General features: G+C 43.4%; 1 protein-coding gene across 1 annotated transcript in view; it reads left to right on the top strand.

Moving 5' to 3' along the window:
* The first annotated feature begins 6 nt into the window (after nt 1-6).
* COLEC12 (collectin subfamily member 12) overlaps nt 7-17,542 on the top strand; it is a 99,645-nt gene continuing 82,109 nt past the window's right edge. Inside the window, exons 1-2 of the mRNA XM_042030229.1 lie at nt 7-164; nt 11,766-11,816. Of these exons, the coding sequence (XP_041886163.1) occupies nt 158-164; nt 11,766-11,816 (58 nt within the window). The 5' untranslated portion in view covers nt 7-157. The remainder of the gene's footprint in view (nt 165-11,765; nt 11,817-17,542) is intronic.

Raw genomic sequence — 17,542 nt, 5'->3', positions numbered from 1 at the left:
GAGGAGCGAGGGCGAGCGGCAGCGGCCGGGGCTGCGCAGCAGGGCCCGCGGCGGGGGCATGGCCCGGCAGTAGGCAGGGAGCGCTCCGCCGCCCGCCGCTCCCGGCGGCAGCCCCGCCGCGCCCCGTCCGTCTTATGTGACCCGCCCCGGCGCCAAGATGAAAGGTACGGACGGGAGCGGGGCGTCCGCTCCGCCGCCCGCACACGTGTGCCGCGGGCACCGGGCAGGGCAGGGCGGCATGGGCAGCGTGCGGGAACGGTGTGCGGGCAGCGGGCAGGCGGCGGGCAGCGTGCCCGCGTGTGGACGGTCTTCAGCAAGGGCACAGTGCGGGCAGGGCGGTCTGTGCGGAGGGGGCCCGCGGGGTGAGCCGTACCCGGCAAGGTGCTGGCAGGACGTCGTGCGGGCAGGTGGCGGGCAGGGCACGCCGGCTGCGGGCAGGGCACGGGCAGCCGGTGCCGGGAGAGGCAGAGCGGGGCTCTCACCGCGACCCCGGTCTGCGGGGTCTACGCCGCCGCCGCGGCTCGGCGTGCGTCGGTCAGTCCCGGACCGGGAGCGGGCTGTCCCTGTCTGAGTGTGTGAGTGTGTCCCGGCATGTGTGTGAGTGTGTCCCGGCATGTGTGCTCTCCCCAGCACGGTTTCTCTCGACACCCAACTTTTATCTTCTCCCTCGCCGGTGCTCCGAGAAGACTTGCGTTTCTCCCTGGTTTATTTGTTTATTTTTTGCCAGCGTTTTGCGATGTTCTTGGTGTTGCTTCTAAACATCTGGCAGTGATTAGGTGCCAGTAGAGGCTTAACTGGCTTGTGAAATGTATTTGGCGTATTTCTCCTCTACATCCACCGACTGGAAAATTTTTGGTCTTTGCTTTGCATCTGTTCAAACTGAAACTATGTTTCTTTTCCTTTTTGTTTTTTTTTCCTCCCTTCCTTCTCTTTTTGTGTTAAATGAGTGAAACACTTGACCCCATCCTACATAGCTGTGACTGAGAGGTATTACATACTTTAAAACGAAATAAGGAAGCAGATTTCCAAATTGCTACACTGTAACCTAGTAAAGATGTATGGGGGGGTGGGGTGCAAGAAAGCCTTCTGTTTATGAAAATTGATAGCCTTACAGCAAAAGGCAGAGGCTTTACTCACTGGGGAATACTTACAATGAAAACATCAAAGGACATTATGGAAAGTTTAGGAGTTAGTTGGGACTTTGTGAGAGTTGAATCCAGTTTTTCTTCAGAGGCAAAAATAAGCTTAAGGAAAAGACGTACATGTATGAAAATTCTTTTGGGCACCAGTGTGCCTGTTCTTGGATTGCAGAGTTTTATTCCAGATGCCAGGAGGCCAGTAAACATCATGATAGTTACACTGAGTTTCCAGAGTCTAAGACACCAAATGATGTGATTATTTATTCACTTGCCAGAGTAGCTGCCTGAAGGGAGGAAAAACTTTTGGGGGGCATTTATTTTGCAAGCCCACATACACTATTTAAGTTACTTCTGACACTGTGGCATGGTGTCTCTCCAGGGCCATGCAACATATTAGAAATAATGTATTTACAATGTTCTTTATTTATTGGCTGCTCATGCCAAAAGTTTTGTCATCAGCTTGTCATTCTCAGTGTAAGTGTAAGGGCAGGAACAAACCAAAACAATGGGGATCTGGTAGTACAAACCTGTGCCTGTTATCACTGAAGGCCTTGCACTCCATTCTTTGGGGTTCTGGGGAGAGGTGGGATGCAAAGGACGGGAATAACACATAATGCAGCCTGTGTCTCCTTCCATTCTGCCTCCACTGCTCTTTGCAAAGCAGAGAAGTGGCATTCAAAGGGAAGATATAATTCCTGCTCCTGGAAGCACTTGCTGGTGCCCCACACTCAATCAAGAGGGAATGCTAGTTCTTACCATTTGGTTTCCCTAAGAGTGATCACAGCCAGCTTTATTTCTTTCCCCCAGAGAGTTACAGAAATCAGTAATAAAACATGCAAAGAAGAACATTTGAATGACTGTGCTAATAGCAAAAGAAAAGCTTCAAACAAATCATCACATCAAGTGCCTTTGCCACTGTTAGGGAAGTCAGAGAGCCAAACCAAATTTTGACTCGGTGATTTCCTTTTCTGGGTGTGGACTTGGCTTTTCATATTTTCTCTTTAAACCTGATGGTAGTGATAATTGTAGGACTGTAGAACTTGGTATACCAAGTTACACATTTTTCTCAATAAAAACAAAAAGATCTCTTGATTGCGGCTGTCTCTGTATCTACTCTCTCTGGAGAATGGAGGAATATCTAAATAATTACATCACTAAATATCTGTAAGGAATAAATTATATTTCCCATTGCTGGTATTTGTAATGTGTTATGTTTTAAATCAGTAAAACAAATTGAAGTTTATGTTCAATATGCTGGCAGTTTTATTTCCAGCAAACAACACTGAGCTCACAAACTTTGTGATTATTTTTAGTAATAATTCATGTGACTTATATGGGGATCTGACTGCTTTAGGGTCATATTTATCTTTATCAAATGATACTTCTAAGTTGTAGTTATTTATTGGGGTGTGAAGGAGTACTCGTTGCCTGGGAAACAAATGAAAACAGCTTCCTCATAGTCAAACACCACCACATGTTCAAAAACGTTGGCCCTAATTTAAGACAGGGACAAGCATCGTTAAAACTGAGAACTTTTTCCCATATATCTGCAATATATTTTGTAATTACTACTTTAAACTCTGTCTGTAATCACTACTGTCATGGTGATAAGTATTTTCCTGTGAAATATGGATACTGTTTGGATAACCAGTTAATACTAATGCCCAAACTCAGGCAATGGCAAAGTCAAGGTGGTCATTTTGGGAGTGTTGCTCCAGGATGACAGAGAAGCTCTTAATTATGATGCTCAAAGTACCTTAGCTGTTTCTTTCCACCATTCCTCTGCCTCCCCCACCTCCTCCTCCCTGTCTGCCATCACAAGCACCTTGCTATGTACCACTTGTACAGCCATGGTGCTGGAGGACAAATCATCTAGGATCCTGTGAGTACTGGGATGTGCTCAAGAGCCTGGAATGTGACCAAATATTCTGTCTTGTGCCGTTCCTCTCATATGCTAAAAAAAAGTGCATGGGGAGAAGCAGGTTTGTCCTTGGTTGTGTTCCACGGGAACCAGTGAAGCCCACAGTGCCTCAGGAGCAGCCTGGCCTGAACGCCTGCCTTTCTCAGCATCGCTCCTTTACCTCAAAGGCAGCTCAGTGTGCTCCATGCTCAGTTCGCAGTAGATAAGAGTACACTGAGCTCTCACAGGATATGCCAGTTCAGCTTACCCCAAGTTTGCCTTACACAGTGAACACTTTATCAGACAATTAATTAACATATCAGCCTGTGTTGATAAAATTGTCTCTTCTGTGGGACTTAGAGCCTGGATGGAATTTGCAAGTAATGCCTACATTTACAAAAGCTGACTGTGCATGCAAGTTCAGTTGTTCTTTCTTGACTACCTTGAAAAGTCTGAAATAATCTATTTATATGATGTTTACCTTCTTGACAGGTTTTGTATTTCTCTTTGTTTTGATGCCACTACTAATTTTAAAGAATGAAGGAATAAAAGTTATAATTTTGTAACACTGGAGGAAAGTCTCTCTCTCCTTTGTGTGCACAAAATCAAATGAACAGTCATCTGCAAATAGGTCTTTCCTGGTTAGAAACTTCAAACCAAGAATTTCAAAAAAATCCAGTCCAGAGCATTTTGCAGAAGTTAGAAAGCATCTGAAAATCAAGGATTAGAAGTGGAGTGATCCAGTAACCTTTCCTTAGTCCAGATATAACAGAGCTTATATGAATAGTAACATAAACATGAAACATATGCAGGTGGTCTGAGTGGTGTGTGTTGGACATGTCACAGGACCCTAAAGCAGAAGTTCAAAGGCATGAGCAGTTACAATAAATGTGTGATAAAACACAGAACAAATCCTGAGCAATGCTACTTTACAGTCTGTGTGTGTCCTGAATTAGTTGGTAGCACAGAGGATTTTAAATACATGGATGAGAAAGATGCAAGCATGTATCAAAGGATATTCTTGTTAACAATATAGAGGAAAACAGAGCTATGAAATTACAAGAGAAACCTATTATTGCACAGATAGAAATATTACTATACAACTGTAAAGGATATTGAGCAGAATTAGCATATAAGCCATTTATGACAGGACCGTTTTCAGTAAGAACTTGTAATTGTTCATCATTGCTTCAATTCTACTTTTCCAGCCACCTAGGACTGAATAGGACTAAGAATAGCACGAGCAAGCCTATCCCTGTGAGGAAGGGAGTAGTTTAAAATCTCCTGTGGCTCTTTCTTCTCCTACTTTGGATAACGTAGATTCATTTTAGACTGATTTTGCTGCAGCTGAGGGCTGAACAGAGCCCTTTTTTGTCACAACCACTAAACAGTTTACTTAGATCTACACTGAAAGACCGTTGTGCCCAGAGGTTCAGACACTTCTGCCTGCTAGGATAAGGAGAGAAAGGTAATCTTGCAGAGAGATAGAGCTGATCAGACCTTGCAGAGATAAAACAGAGTAAAATAAAGGGAGCTGGGAGAAATGTCAAGGATGAAAGCAGCTCAGTACTGCAAAGGATGCATGCCCAGTTATCTTCAGCTTCACAAAACGTTCCTTATCCTGAGGTTCTGTGTGTCAGAACAGAGAATCTCTCCTTCCAGCCCTCTCCCTTTGAAAGCAAAATAAAGACGCTTTTTACAAGGCATGGAAAGTGAACCCGATCCTCTTCATAATGTGAGTGTGGTCTGTGCGAGGGAGGGAGCAACCTCAGTTGAATTGTCTTTGGAGTTTGACCACTTCCACCTAAAACTGCAATCCCTTTTGGTGCATAAATTTGAGGTGCAGACTGGGCCATCACTGGGGAACAAAGTGAATGAATTATGGGAGGTAATAGAGACATGTGTTGTTAGGAATGTGTATGCCATTTTAATACTGCTGTTGATTGCCTCCTCTGACATACGGACAGGGAGGCACGATTTTTCAGTGCACTAATGAGAACAGATCTGTTTGCTCTTAAATCATTATTTTGAAATACGATATGATTTAAACTTTTGACTTCTAAGGTCGATCCTCCACACCACGCAGCTGCTCTTGACCCCGGTATGGTAATGATGCTGTGTGGCACTTATGGGCTGACAAGTTGCATTCAAAACCCCCTATTTAACCCCTATTCAAAACCCCCTTGTGCCTAAAAAATAAAACTAGAGTGATTGTTGTTATACCTCTAAATTTCACAATCTTCTGTCTTTTTTTGTGTGTTCTTAATGTAAGTGCTCACATTTTTTGGGCATAGCAGTGGGGGAATAGATGAAAAGATACTAAACTGCACCCATTTGTCATGATTATTGTTTTGCTTGTTTTATGCATGTGTTAGGTGATGAGAGACACCAGCCAAGTCACAGGATAGTACCAAGGGAGGATCTCTGATCTAGGACATTGCCTCTTTGAGTCACTAAGTTAAACAGATAAATTTCCCAAATCAGCAGTCTGGGATAGGACAGAGCTGAGGAAAAGCCTCAGTTTTGTTGCCAGAATCCAAGCTCAAACAACATCACAAAGGATGCTTTGGGATGCAGGGAGGTGGGCTCTCTTCCAGGACAGCCTCAGCTGAACCTCTGCCATGGCTGCCTTAAAGACCAGGTACTCTGCAAGTGCAGAATCCGTGTAATCCCTGTCCAAAGGAGTTTGCTGCTTGTCAAGCCAGACAAAGGAAGGGGTGGCTAATATGGACACAACACACTCAGCAAACAACAGTGACTGTTAGTTTGACATGTCAGCTTGGGATCCTGTCCATCAGGATGTGCTTTAAGTGTGGGGTGGGATTTTATAAGGGAGGGCTTATCAAAATAGAGGCAGAGAGTAAGACTTGACTATGAAAAGGGCCTATAAGGAAAAAGTAGTGGAGAAAAGGCAAAATAAGAGGACAAGTGAAATAAAGCATCTGTGAAGAGAGAGGGGAATGAGCAGCCCATTAGCACAAGCAGGAGACTGTCCAGAAAAAAAACTGTGAAAACCAGTGGAAACTAATTAGACTGATGAAGTCATCAACATCTGAAGGCCACAGCTGCTTGCTGTGCTTCTGCTGGCTCCATTTCACCTCTAGGTCAGCAGTTTGAATGTAGACCCAGTTAGTAGTGAGCAGAAATGCATATAAATCTGGTGGCAGCTCAAAAAGCTTTTGAAATGTGATATGAGAAAGATATTGGTGTCGCTGTTCTCATCTGTCTGAACAGTTGTTAATATTACAGAAACCTCACTAGTGGATGAGTTTTGCCTTTCAGTGAAAGTGCTGAGATGAAGAGAGTGGGCAGAAGCAGCTTTTTGACACTGCAAGCAGTCTCTCATGAAGGAGATGCACTTGTTACACAGTTCTGAGCAGAGTTCTTCATCCATGCTGACTCACGGGTTAAAGAGAGGAATATTGTGATTTTCATCTAATGGGCACAGCTTCTTTCCAAATGGTACAAGTAAAAATCTCTCCTTGATAATATTAGATTAATTTTTACAGAGTTGCACTGGGATATAGCTCTACAGTTCCCATTAAGTCAGTAGGAAAGGTAGGGCTCTAGCCATTAAAGCCCTTTGAGAGAGACATTTATTTTAGATGAAACTCTTACACTGGATGGCATTTTTACTACAAATTAATCTTACAGTCTGAGTTCCCAGCCTGGTATTTAGGGGTAAGTTCTAATGTACTGTAATTCAAATTTTCAGGGGGCTATAAAGGAACTTCTAAAATCTGAAACTTGGCATGACAATTTTCAGCCCAGATGCCTCATTCTCTCCTGGAATAGATTTTCCCAGATTTTGAAATGCAGTGTAGAATATTGGTGTGTTTTCTTTATTTAAGACTTCGAACAAAGTCTTTAAACAAGGACTTTGTACTCATGTTTGCAGCACACAAGTGTTCGAGAAATTATTGGATACCACATGTCTACAGCCACCATATGACCCAGCATCTCTAATGGTTTTGAGGTCTTGTTTGCTTCGTTAGTTAATTAGGTTTAAATGGCTGAGCAGGGTGTACTCTTAAAAGGAGACAGCTGGACACGTACATTAGTGGTGTACTTTCTGTAACACCTTTCATATGCCAACAATGACACCTGCGAAAGGAAGGGGCTAAAATGGAAACAACTTCCCTAAAATCACCTTGCACCAAAGGCTCCTCAGATCTGGTGCCGTGGTTTTATGCCCTGTATTGTCTTAGGGGCAGATTTAGCATCCATTTTGGCTCCAGGCCAGCTCTTTCTTACTTGACCTCAGAATGACTCATAAGTGATCCATGATTAATTTATTTAAGATTTAAGAACAAGAAATTAAACAGTTCTGCTCCACAGATTTGCTTTGCCTCTAGCAAATTAATCAAATGAGAGTCTAATTTGTTTTAGATTAAATGAATTCCCTCTGTTCGCTGCGTTAATCCCCAGCTGAACTGCCTTTTTATAATTCCCACTCCCTTGAAGCATTGTACTGTAACTTATTTAACTCTACAACTGTATTTATTAGAGGTGTTGCAGTAATAGCTTATAACTGGAGGGCAAGTGGAATTTGGCATTGATACTCAACGGGGCATGGATATTGCCAAAATATCTCAAAGGGGTTTTTTGGGCTTTTTTTTTTTTAGACCAGAACTCTTGCTTTGCTCTGACTCCCTAAAACATTTGACTTACTGCTGCTGCTCAGCTACAGTCTGACAGTGATTTGTAGCAGTTTGCTGTAAGCTCCCCATGACAATCTGTTCTAGCATCCAAAGAGACTCTTGTAAACCCAATAAAAAAGGAGATCTCCAGTGGCCCTTCCCCTACATGGTTAAATACAATTGGTTGCTCACACATGTTTCTGTTCTGCCCAAAGCTCACCTTTTTTATGGACCTTCCTGCTGCCAGAGTTCTGTACAAGTCAGTGGAATAAGAGACCAGTTTTTTATGTTTCTTCATCTTTCTTATTCTGGATTCTCTATTTTTTGGTTCACAGCTGAGAACTCACTTGAGCATCTTATAACTAAGTTAGGGCTGGTCTTCCCAGTACTAAAGAGTTAATTCTTGTGACCAGGACATAACAACAAATTCTGCTTGATTGTCTGCTTCAAGGAGGAGTCTGCCCTCCATAATTTTCACCCATGAAAATAAGCCTTGCCTACATATTAATATATGTGTATGTAACAGAAATACTGCATTCATTCCAGTCCTCTGCAACTGAGAAGGACTGGATTTAAACTAAAGAGAAATATTTCTAACTTAAGGCTTTCACAATGTCAAACAAGCCCCTCCTACACCACTTGCAGCCCCACTCAAGTATGGGCACCACTGATGTGAAAATGCAGAATTTCTGTTTCTAAGATCAGCCACTGGTGCTCAAAGCTCATGAATTTCTGTCACACTGATTTCTGATACTGCCTTTAAAAGCATAAGCCATTAAAATGTACTGGAGGTGTTCTTAATATTTTCTTTCCTACTTGGTGTATATTTTCTTAACCTCTGTAATTCATAACAGATCACGTTTTCATGCTTTTCACTAGAAAAGCTGTTACTTTTTCAATGAAAACTTAAGTTCTCCTGTATTTTCGTGATTTGAAGCTATCAGGAAGCTTTGAGATTTTTTGTAGAACTTGTGACAAAAGTTTAACATTTCCTTCACTGGAACAGGGAGCTGAGGGTCAAGTTTCTGCTGCCTCCAGTGAGGACAATGCTACCCAACAGGCATGGGACGAGCAGGCTGGGTGCAGGGCTTTGCCTTAGGACTTAAATTTATAGGCTTAATTTTTAATATTTCAAACACAGACTTCTTTTGAAGTCAGACTTTCAACCCATCTTAGTCTGTTTTTCCAAATTTCTGAATTTGGAAATTTCTGAATTTGGTAATTTCTGAATATTTAGTCTAAGCTTACTTTATTAATTTCTTCCATCTTTATTTTCCTTAAACTTCTAACATTACAGTTAATATTGTAAAATATTGTATTTGCACGATTTCAGCAAAGTTGCAGTTGTGACTGAAAGAACGCTGAGCTTTGCCTGTTAAATAATTTTCATAGACTTCCCTTAAAATTGCATTGACTGCCCCTTGCAAGATCAGCTCACAGAGACTGAAAAACATTTAATGTGATGTTTGAGATTTTTGTGAGCGGGGAGATGGGTCACCACTTGATATAGCTGTCCTTGCCCATTTCCACTTGTTTCAAATACTATGAGTGCTCTTCAAAATTAGGAGGTGAATGAATAATTATTGAATAAAGAATAATTAGTATATAGAATTATATATAATATAATTATATTGAATAACTAATGAATAAGTATTCAAAGCTTAAGGAAAAAAAACATCCCTGGCATGAATACCATGCAGCATCACAAATATTGAAAAGCATATATATATTTAAAAGTACATGTGTGTATCGAAATATGTAAAATGTATTTATATAAATATATGTTGCAAATACGAAAAGGCCAAAGAAACACAAATGTGATTAAAGTTGTAAAAGCCAATGCTGTTGGTCTAAGCGTGAAAAACAAGACAACTTAGGGAAGGGGCTGTCAGCCTGGGAGGAAGGTCTTGGAGATATGGTGTGGGATGAAGCTGCAGGATTTAAAGGTGGCCTGGCTGTATACATCAGATACGGATGGGATAAGCCAGGTTACACTCCTGAGAAACAAAGGAGGCGATTGTGTTGCAGCCTGATAGCAGGAGAGGGCAGGAAGCTAAGGGCTCTGGAGCTGTTATCTTATTTTGTGCAGCATTTTATCTTTTGTGCAAGAAGGGAAGATTTTTCCTAAGTAGCTCACTGTTGGGATGAGAAGTTGGTTGTTGACTGTTTATGGTTTATTGGTATTTGTCTTGTTTAGTTGGGGGGCCTTGTCTTCAGATAGCATTCAGGACAATTGTGAGGGTTTGTTTGGTTGGTTTTTTTAAAGGCTTCTTTCTGCTTTCAAAATCAGGATGTGTTTATTTGCCTAAGGAACATCCACTGGCTCTTCCACTTCTTAAATGCACATCTGAATTGGGGGTCTAGCTAAAGATACGGACAGGAGCACTGCTGGCAGTAAGCAAAATGTCTTACCTAGTGTTTTTAGCTGTTTAATCAACAGTTCTGCCTCAGTAAAGGGTGATGTTCTGCAAAATTATGCATTTCATGGACTCTGCTGCTGCTTCAGGCAAAGTCTCCTCCAGACTTCTGTTCGTGGCACCTCGCAGGTCACAAGGAGGAACAAGACAGATTTCCTGCTGGAGACATGCACTCAAATCATTTAGGCTTTGTTGAGCCTGGATGGAGACTGTATCTTTACCTTTGAATTCATCCCCCCAAGGCTCTGTGCTGGCCCAAGTTAGCTGTGGCACCAGTTAGCCCAGTTTTGTGATGCAGAGCAGCCCAATCATGCAGTAAGTCTGTGGGCAAAAAAGGTCTAACTAAACACAGACTTCTTACTCCCTCACACGTGTTTATCTGCTTTGAGCTTGCTTCTCCTCCACCAGTCATTAAATGTTTCCTCTGGGAAATACAGAACTTGGAGAAGAACAGCCTGGGCTGTGCTGCCTTCCCAGCAGTTGATGCAGAGGCTGGTGCTGGTGATGAGGCAGGGCTTTTGCCTTTCCTGACTCAGCAGAATGAGGGGTTGTCTTGGTGGAAGGAGGCTGAACACATGAACACAAACATATCCTTTTTTCTAAAGTAGTCATGGGTGTATTTCTTTTGCTGATGCCAGCCTTTTCCTTTGCTGCCAGAAGGAAGTGGAGAGAAATTCAGCTTCTGACAAAATAAACTTGTGATTATTAGCATATTACTACTTGCTAACTGTAAAGATGAGAACAAAAGGCATGAGGGAATCATCAAATGATAGAATATGCTGAGTTGGAAGGGACACTCAAGAATCATCAAGTACAGCTCCTGTCCCTGCACAGGCCAGCCCCAAGAATCACACCATGTATTTGAGAGCATTGTCCTAATGCTTCTTGAACTGAGGCAGGGTTGGTGCTGTGACCACTTCCCTGGGGAGCCTGATATTTTCCTAATAGCCAACCTAAACCTCCCCTTACACAACTTCCATTCCCTCAAGTCCTGTCACTGCTCACCAGAGAGAAGAGATCCATGTTTGCCCCTCCACTTCCTCTCACAAGGAAGTTGTAGACTATCCTGAGGTCTCCCCTCAGTCTCCTCCAGGCTGAAACAAACCAAGTGACCTCAGCCACTCCTCTAGAGCCTTCACAGTCTTCACCATCTTGGTTTTTATTTTTCTTATCTGTTTGAGTTTATCAGTTCTGTTTCCCATTTTTTATCGGATCTGACATTTTCAGGCCAAGCTGCATGGGAGGTGGTGGATGGATGGATGGATGGATGGATGGATGGACAGCCATCCCCTCTGACTACTGTGGTCCAGACAAGCCTGACCAAGTGGCACATTGGTGACAGTTGTGGCTGTCATTGTGATGAGGGACATATCAGCCCTGGTCTGTACTTAGCTGGCCAAGCAGGCCTCAGGATGGCTGCCAGGTGATAAATCTGCACAGTTTGTAATCCAGAGTTCTGCGGGGGATTCTGTTTGGGGGAAAGGCTCTGAACTGCCTTCTGCACTTGGAGACAGAGGTGGGATAGGAGCAGCACAGGGGAAGAGCAGTAGCATGCCTAACAAATCAATTAAACTTACACGAATTCATGAACATGCACCTGTAAAAACTTCTTCCCATTTTTTTCCAGTGGTAGTAGTAATAATCTGCTGCTGTGTGTTTCTTTCTCCAGACGACTTTGCAGAGGAGGAGGAGGTGCAGTCCTTCGGCTACAAGAGGTTTGGTAAGTGCTAGCAGTCTTCAGCTTGCTTTTGCATAGTGCTTAGCGTAAGTCAAACACTTGCCATGAAAAACCTTCTTGCTGGCAGCATCAAAACATACAGGTACAGTCCCATCATCCACATTCAATGTCCTCCCAGAGGAAGGTGTGATGTTTAGACTTGGTTTATTTTCTTGGCAAACATAAGGCTTCCAAAATAGTTCTTTCATTATGAAATTGAAGCCCACACTTGAAGAGAAATGAATGTGCAGGCTGTAATAAAAAATGGGCCATGCCTCTTACATGTCCTCTTCCCAGCTGGGCATTGCTTCAGCCCCCAGACAGATGTGCAGCAGGGTTTGTAGGTGTTCCCCAGAGTGGTTTCATGGGATCTCCTGTAGACTTGCAGAAACTGTACTGTCAGCTGAGCCAGGACATAGGCTGTGCACTTCTCTCAAAGGAAAAGGAAAAGGATACGGTATGAATGCATTCTAATGTCAAAAATTATTAAAATTAGGTTGGTCACTTTCTTTCCTTTTTCCACTTTCCTCCCTTTTTCCACTTTCCTCCCTTTTTCCACTTTCCTCTTTTTTTTTTTATGTTTGTTCACCCAAAATGGTCTTCTCCTGTGAGGTGGGCAGTGCCACACATCTGTGCACAGGGGTCAGCAGCCTTCGAGGCCCCTATTTTCAAGGCTCTTGTGATTTTTTTCTGAAAATGTTTCAGTCTCTGCAGTCAACAATTTCACCCAGGGCAGGGGAATGCCTGTCCCCATGGCAAGGGGAAGGTGACATGGTGGCCTCTGAGCTCCCACAGTGCCAGCTCGGTGTTGGAGCCAAAGGGGCTCATCATCAAAGCTGCTGGTGCCTTTTCACCTATAAGTCATCAGAATAATGGTTCACCTCATTTTTTCTGTCCTGGGAAAGTGGCTGCAACAAGAGTCACTTTCAGTGACCCCAGCTGGCAAGTGGATAGGAAAGGCAGGCTGAAAATAAAAATGAAAAATAAGTCAAAAATTCCTTCCATCCCAAAAGTAGCAGGGGGAGGCAGCGTAAGATGAGGAGTTTGGGAGGTGGGGATCACATTCGCATGACCTTTTCTACCCCCTGAACTACTCCACTGCTCCCTGCTGCTGAGCTTTATTTTGGATAGATCAGCCAACCACAGAGCCAGCATCTGTGGCTTGGAAAGTCCTCCATAAGGCTGCACACAGGGTTTTTTCCTACTTTTGCTGTTGTTGTTGTTGTTGTTGTTCTGGATTAAGCCCTGGAATAGCAAAAAAGCAAAACAAATCTTGAGAAATAGGAAGAAATGCTATCTGTTCATTTCTGTCACCTCCAAATGAGTAAAAAATATTGGTATTCATTAACAGCTATAAAAATAGGTTCCCTTTGTGTTATTCTCTACCTGGCTATCCCTGGTCAGCACTCTCTTGCAGTGAACTGCAGAGAATTTTACCGAGCAGTGGGTACTCCATTATCCTTACTATCCCAATAGTAAGTGCGCTGTTGTGACATGATGGGATTTTTGCATACTAACTTGCTCTCATTAATTTCTTTCTCATGGGTATTGTGATGCTGCCAAGGTGAGTTATTTCCACCCTTAGAAATGCAAGACCATTTCCAGAAATGCTTGTGCTGTTGGGCTTGGCGGGGCAGCATGGAGGGAAGAGAGGACTGGCAGCCGGGAAATGGTAGGAGGAGATTTCACCACAAGAGGAGGAGTCAGGGTCGTTCCACCCTTAGGAACCAACTATAACTGCCTTATGCCTCAGGAAAACAACATTTCTGTGGTCAGGGAGGTATCCCAAATATCTGCAGTACAGATGAAGAGCCTTGCTTGACTAAAGGGAGAATAGCATCATGAATGAAGCCATAGCATTGGCACTGGTGAGAGCTGTAATTCAACAGTGTCCCAATCCAAGCAGCCTTCTTTGTCCACACTGTTTTGGAGCCCAAACTTCCTCCCATACTCTCCTCATCTTTCCCAGCATCATGGAGCTCAGGGAGGATCTCAGCTGACCTGGTTTTCATACATCCCTGCACCAGCATACATGCTGTTTGACTGCAGATGCTCATGCTTTTGTGTCCCCTAAAGGGTTTATTTCCCCTTCTTCAGAAAACCTGACTCAGTGTATTTCCACCTCTGTAGTCTCTGCTGCATTTCCAGGCAGCCTCTGAGCGGCCTCTGGAGGGAGCGGGAGCCTCGTGCCTTCAGCAGTGCTGGCAGCTTCCTCACCTGGCACTGGGCTCCTCCAGACAGAAAGGTGACGTGCACGTCTTTTAAAGACTCCAAACTCAGTGGACAGCTGGGTCAGCATTTCAAGTGAAGCACTCTTGGCTCTTTGGGCCAAAATGCATCTGAGTAGATCAAGCTCCTGCCTGACCAGTAGGAAATGTTACATGTGCTGTCTCAGTTGGTGTTCCCTCTTGGCCCTGTGTTCTTGATGGTAAAAGAAGGCAGGGAGGAATCCCAAGGCAAGAGCCAAGTTTTATTACACAAACCTTGATAAAAGGTCGTTTTGAAAGAAGTCCTGCTGGCTGGCACTGTAGAAATGCCAGTGCTGCTCCTGTACAGCCTGCTGGTGTGGGATGGGATAAAAACAGCAGTGGGGTTTTTGTTTCAGGAGTCATAGTGCAAGAGCAGTTGTGTTAATATATTGTGACTGGAGAAGTCCCTGTATGCTCAATGGACATGAGACATGGAGGACCATGAGTCAAGTACCTTTGACTCCATCACTTGGAGGTCTTGTTTGGAGCACAATGTGCTCTGAGGGGCAGAAGGCTAAAGTATAACTGGTTTGTAAAAAATGTGGCTAGCAGTCAGTCACTGCTGGCAGCTGGGAACATGTGTTGGTCAGCATTTGGCAGGCAAAACCTTGACCAAGCTGCTTTCCTAGAGTTCAGCTGAGGAGTTTATTATTAGCTGCTTTGTTGCTGGAGCCTGTAGTTTGGTTCAAGGAAGGAAGAGATCAGCAGAAGGAGGGAGGGAGAGAGACATTCTCCAACGATTCTCATTTTGGGGAAGAAGTTTTTGAAAAGAGGACTGAATATGCACTGTCTTACACCACTTCCCCTTTTTCTGAATCATTCTGTCCTTCCTTTTCAAATAAGTTAATTTCTGGGAATTTGTCAAGCTGCTGTATTTTTTAGTCAATAGAACATTAACCGGTCATATTAAGCCAAACATACTAAGCATAAGACACTAACATATTAAAGAACAATGACAACTCCTAGGAAAATACACATCAGATTTTTTCTCCTTTGAGCTTGGGACAGATTTGCTGCAAGGGGTCAGCGAGAATGAGGAAAACAGTTTTTCCAGCTCACTGATGCTGTTTACTTCTTTTCAATGGATGCTACAGATGTGCAGGGATGCTGCCAGAAGTTGCTCAGCTGCAGTGCCTCCAGATTGCTGCACTGAAAAAGTGAGGAAGCGTGTTTCTTTTCCCAGTTACTTCATCTTCAGCCCCATTTCTCAGGCTGTTTTAAAGTTATCTGCTCCAGATGGCAAGCTAAGCCTCTCCACTGGTTTTCCTCTACCAGATTGCCATCAGTGTTAACTCTTTCATCAATCAATGTCGCTGGTTTGCACCACCCCATGCACAACTCACTTTGGGAAAGAATGAATGAGGAAAGGGCAAAACTTCCTTTCCAATATGATACACTTTGGGGATGCTAAATCTCAGGCATGAGAGCTCAGACTAGTTTCTAGATGGTAGACAGAAGGATGGGATCTCTTTCTGGCAGGATTTGACTCTTTCTTCTGAGATTCAGGCTCCAGGTATCTCCACAGGCAAGGGAATTGAAGGTATCAAATGGACTCCAAGGTAGAAGATCTGATCTTCCTAACTCATGGCATTCTGAGGTAATAGATGTAGAATTCATTGCGCATTTTGTTTCTTTATGTTAATGTTTAAGAACTTAAGATCTGCACTTTAATAAATAGAGTATTTTAAGTAGAAATTTCACCATGAAATTACTGATTGCATAATTCAAAGCTACAGTAAATATGGAATTGCTGAATGCAGAGGAGATGGTCTTTGAACTGTTGCGAAGCACACTTGTGGTATTTTAGAAAACAGACTTCAAAGAAATGAGCTGAAAGTCCTGCTGATGAAGAGAAGCTTCCCAAGGTATCAGAAGACAGGACCAGTACACTGTAGATAAGTGGAAGACTAAACAGCTTGTGTAAGATAATTACCCTTTGCCCTTGGCAAACACAGCCAGAATTGCAGACTGTGAGCCTTTTCTCCTTAGAAACACCCATCTTGGTCCCCTCCATGCTCTAGACAGTGAGTCAGGATACTCCTCACCTTCACCTCCCCTCTTCCCTGCTGAGCTGTTGGTAGGAGACAGTCTCCCGTGTCCCCAGGGAGGTCCAGTGCACACCAAGGCACTGTTCCTCCAGCCTTCTCCACACCCCTGAGGTCAAGAGCTGAAAGGGAAAGAGGGATAAAAATTAGCAGGGGCCCCTCTCAATGAAGGCAGGTACTTCTTTAGGTATCTTTTGTAGGGTATATAAGATATGACTGGGTCAGGATACCCCTTCCGTGCAGTTACAACAATCTAGCTCCTAAGCATGATTCCAGGTGTAAGAATCAAGTCTAGGAATTTCTGGACCAGGAATGGATGAATCATCCTGCCATGCACTAAAAAAAGATGAGGGGGAAAAAAAATGGTTTAAAAACGTATTTGTAAAATTTTTTTCCCTGATGAGTGGCTTGGGAGCAGCTGAACTAGATCCATTTAACTGTTTTCTCACCATGCACTGTTCATAGCCTTTTATACAGTAAGAAGCTATATATAATTACTTCACCTTCGATAAAATACAACTTAGGGAGTTTCAGGAGCGTACAACTGATAAAAGCCATGTGAATAGGTTACAGCAAAAATGAAAACTTTAAGATACAAAGCTTTTTCAGAGAAGGGTTTTTTTAAAAAGTACAGGGGATTTTGTGCCTATGAATAATTGTTCAGATATGATGAAAATTCATGGCTCAGAATTTTGCGATAGTTCAAGAGTAGCATTTATTCATTAACACTGCACAGACAGAATAATTTTAGTCCTTGTCTCTGGATAAATCCAGGCTATTGTTCACAACTCTAATAGGAAGCACCAAAAAAATGTCTGGCATCAGCCAGGTGTGCTATAGATATACACAAACCTTAAGCCGCTTTGGGAAAAAAAAAATTCTAAGCTTTAGGAATTTGTCAACTTTTCTTTATGGTTTGTAAATGACCAGTGAGGGATTTCAGGTGCCACAACCACATACCTCCCTGGGCATTCTTTCACATGTATGCCTGCAGTGTGTAATCATATGGCTCAATAAAAAGTCACTCATAATCACAGAGCCAGAGCAAAGTCAGGCACGTTGCTTCCAGTTCACTGATCTGGCCATGTGTGACAGATGAGGATTTTGCCTGCATGCGTCCTGGGGTATGAAATCCCCGCTGAATGGTGGTGCCTGTGTGGCTGTTCATTTTAGGCCAAGAAATTCCATTTGGAGTGATCCTTCTAACTGCCATGGCCAATACAGTGGAAGGGGGCTGAGCCTGCCCTCTCCTGGGGTGAGCCCTGAGCAGCTGAGAGAATCCAGCACCCTCAGAGGTGTGAGTGTCGGGGCTTCAATCCCAGAATCAGGGGCTGCATGGGGAGGGACCACCTATGTACAGTTCCTTTGTCTTTCTTTTCTTTTCCAGTATGTGCTCCCAGTACTGGAGCAGTTGGCAGGGAACTGAAGTCTGAAT

The sequence above is a fragment of the Corvus kubaryi genome, unplaced genomic scaffold, assembly GCF_017639235.1.
Source record: "Corvus kubaryi isolate FWS band 111438036 unplaced genomic scaffold, C.kubaryi_AGA036_p1.0 132, whole genome shotgun sequence".
NCBI lineage: Eukaryota > Metazoa > Chordata > Aves > Passeriformes > Corvidae > Corvus > Corvus kubaryi.
This window is presented reverse-complemented; position numbering and strand designations above follow the sequence as displayed.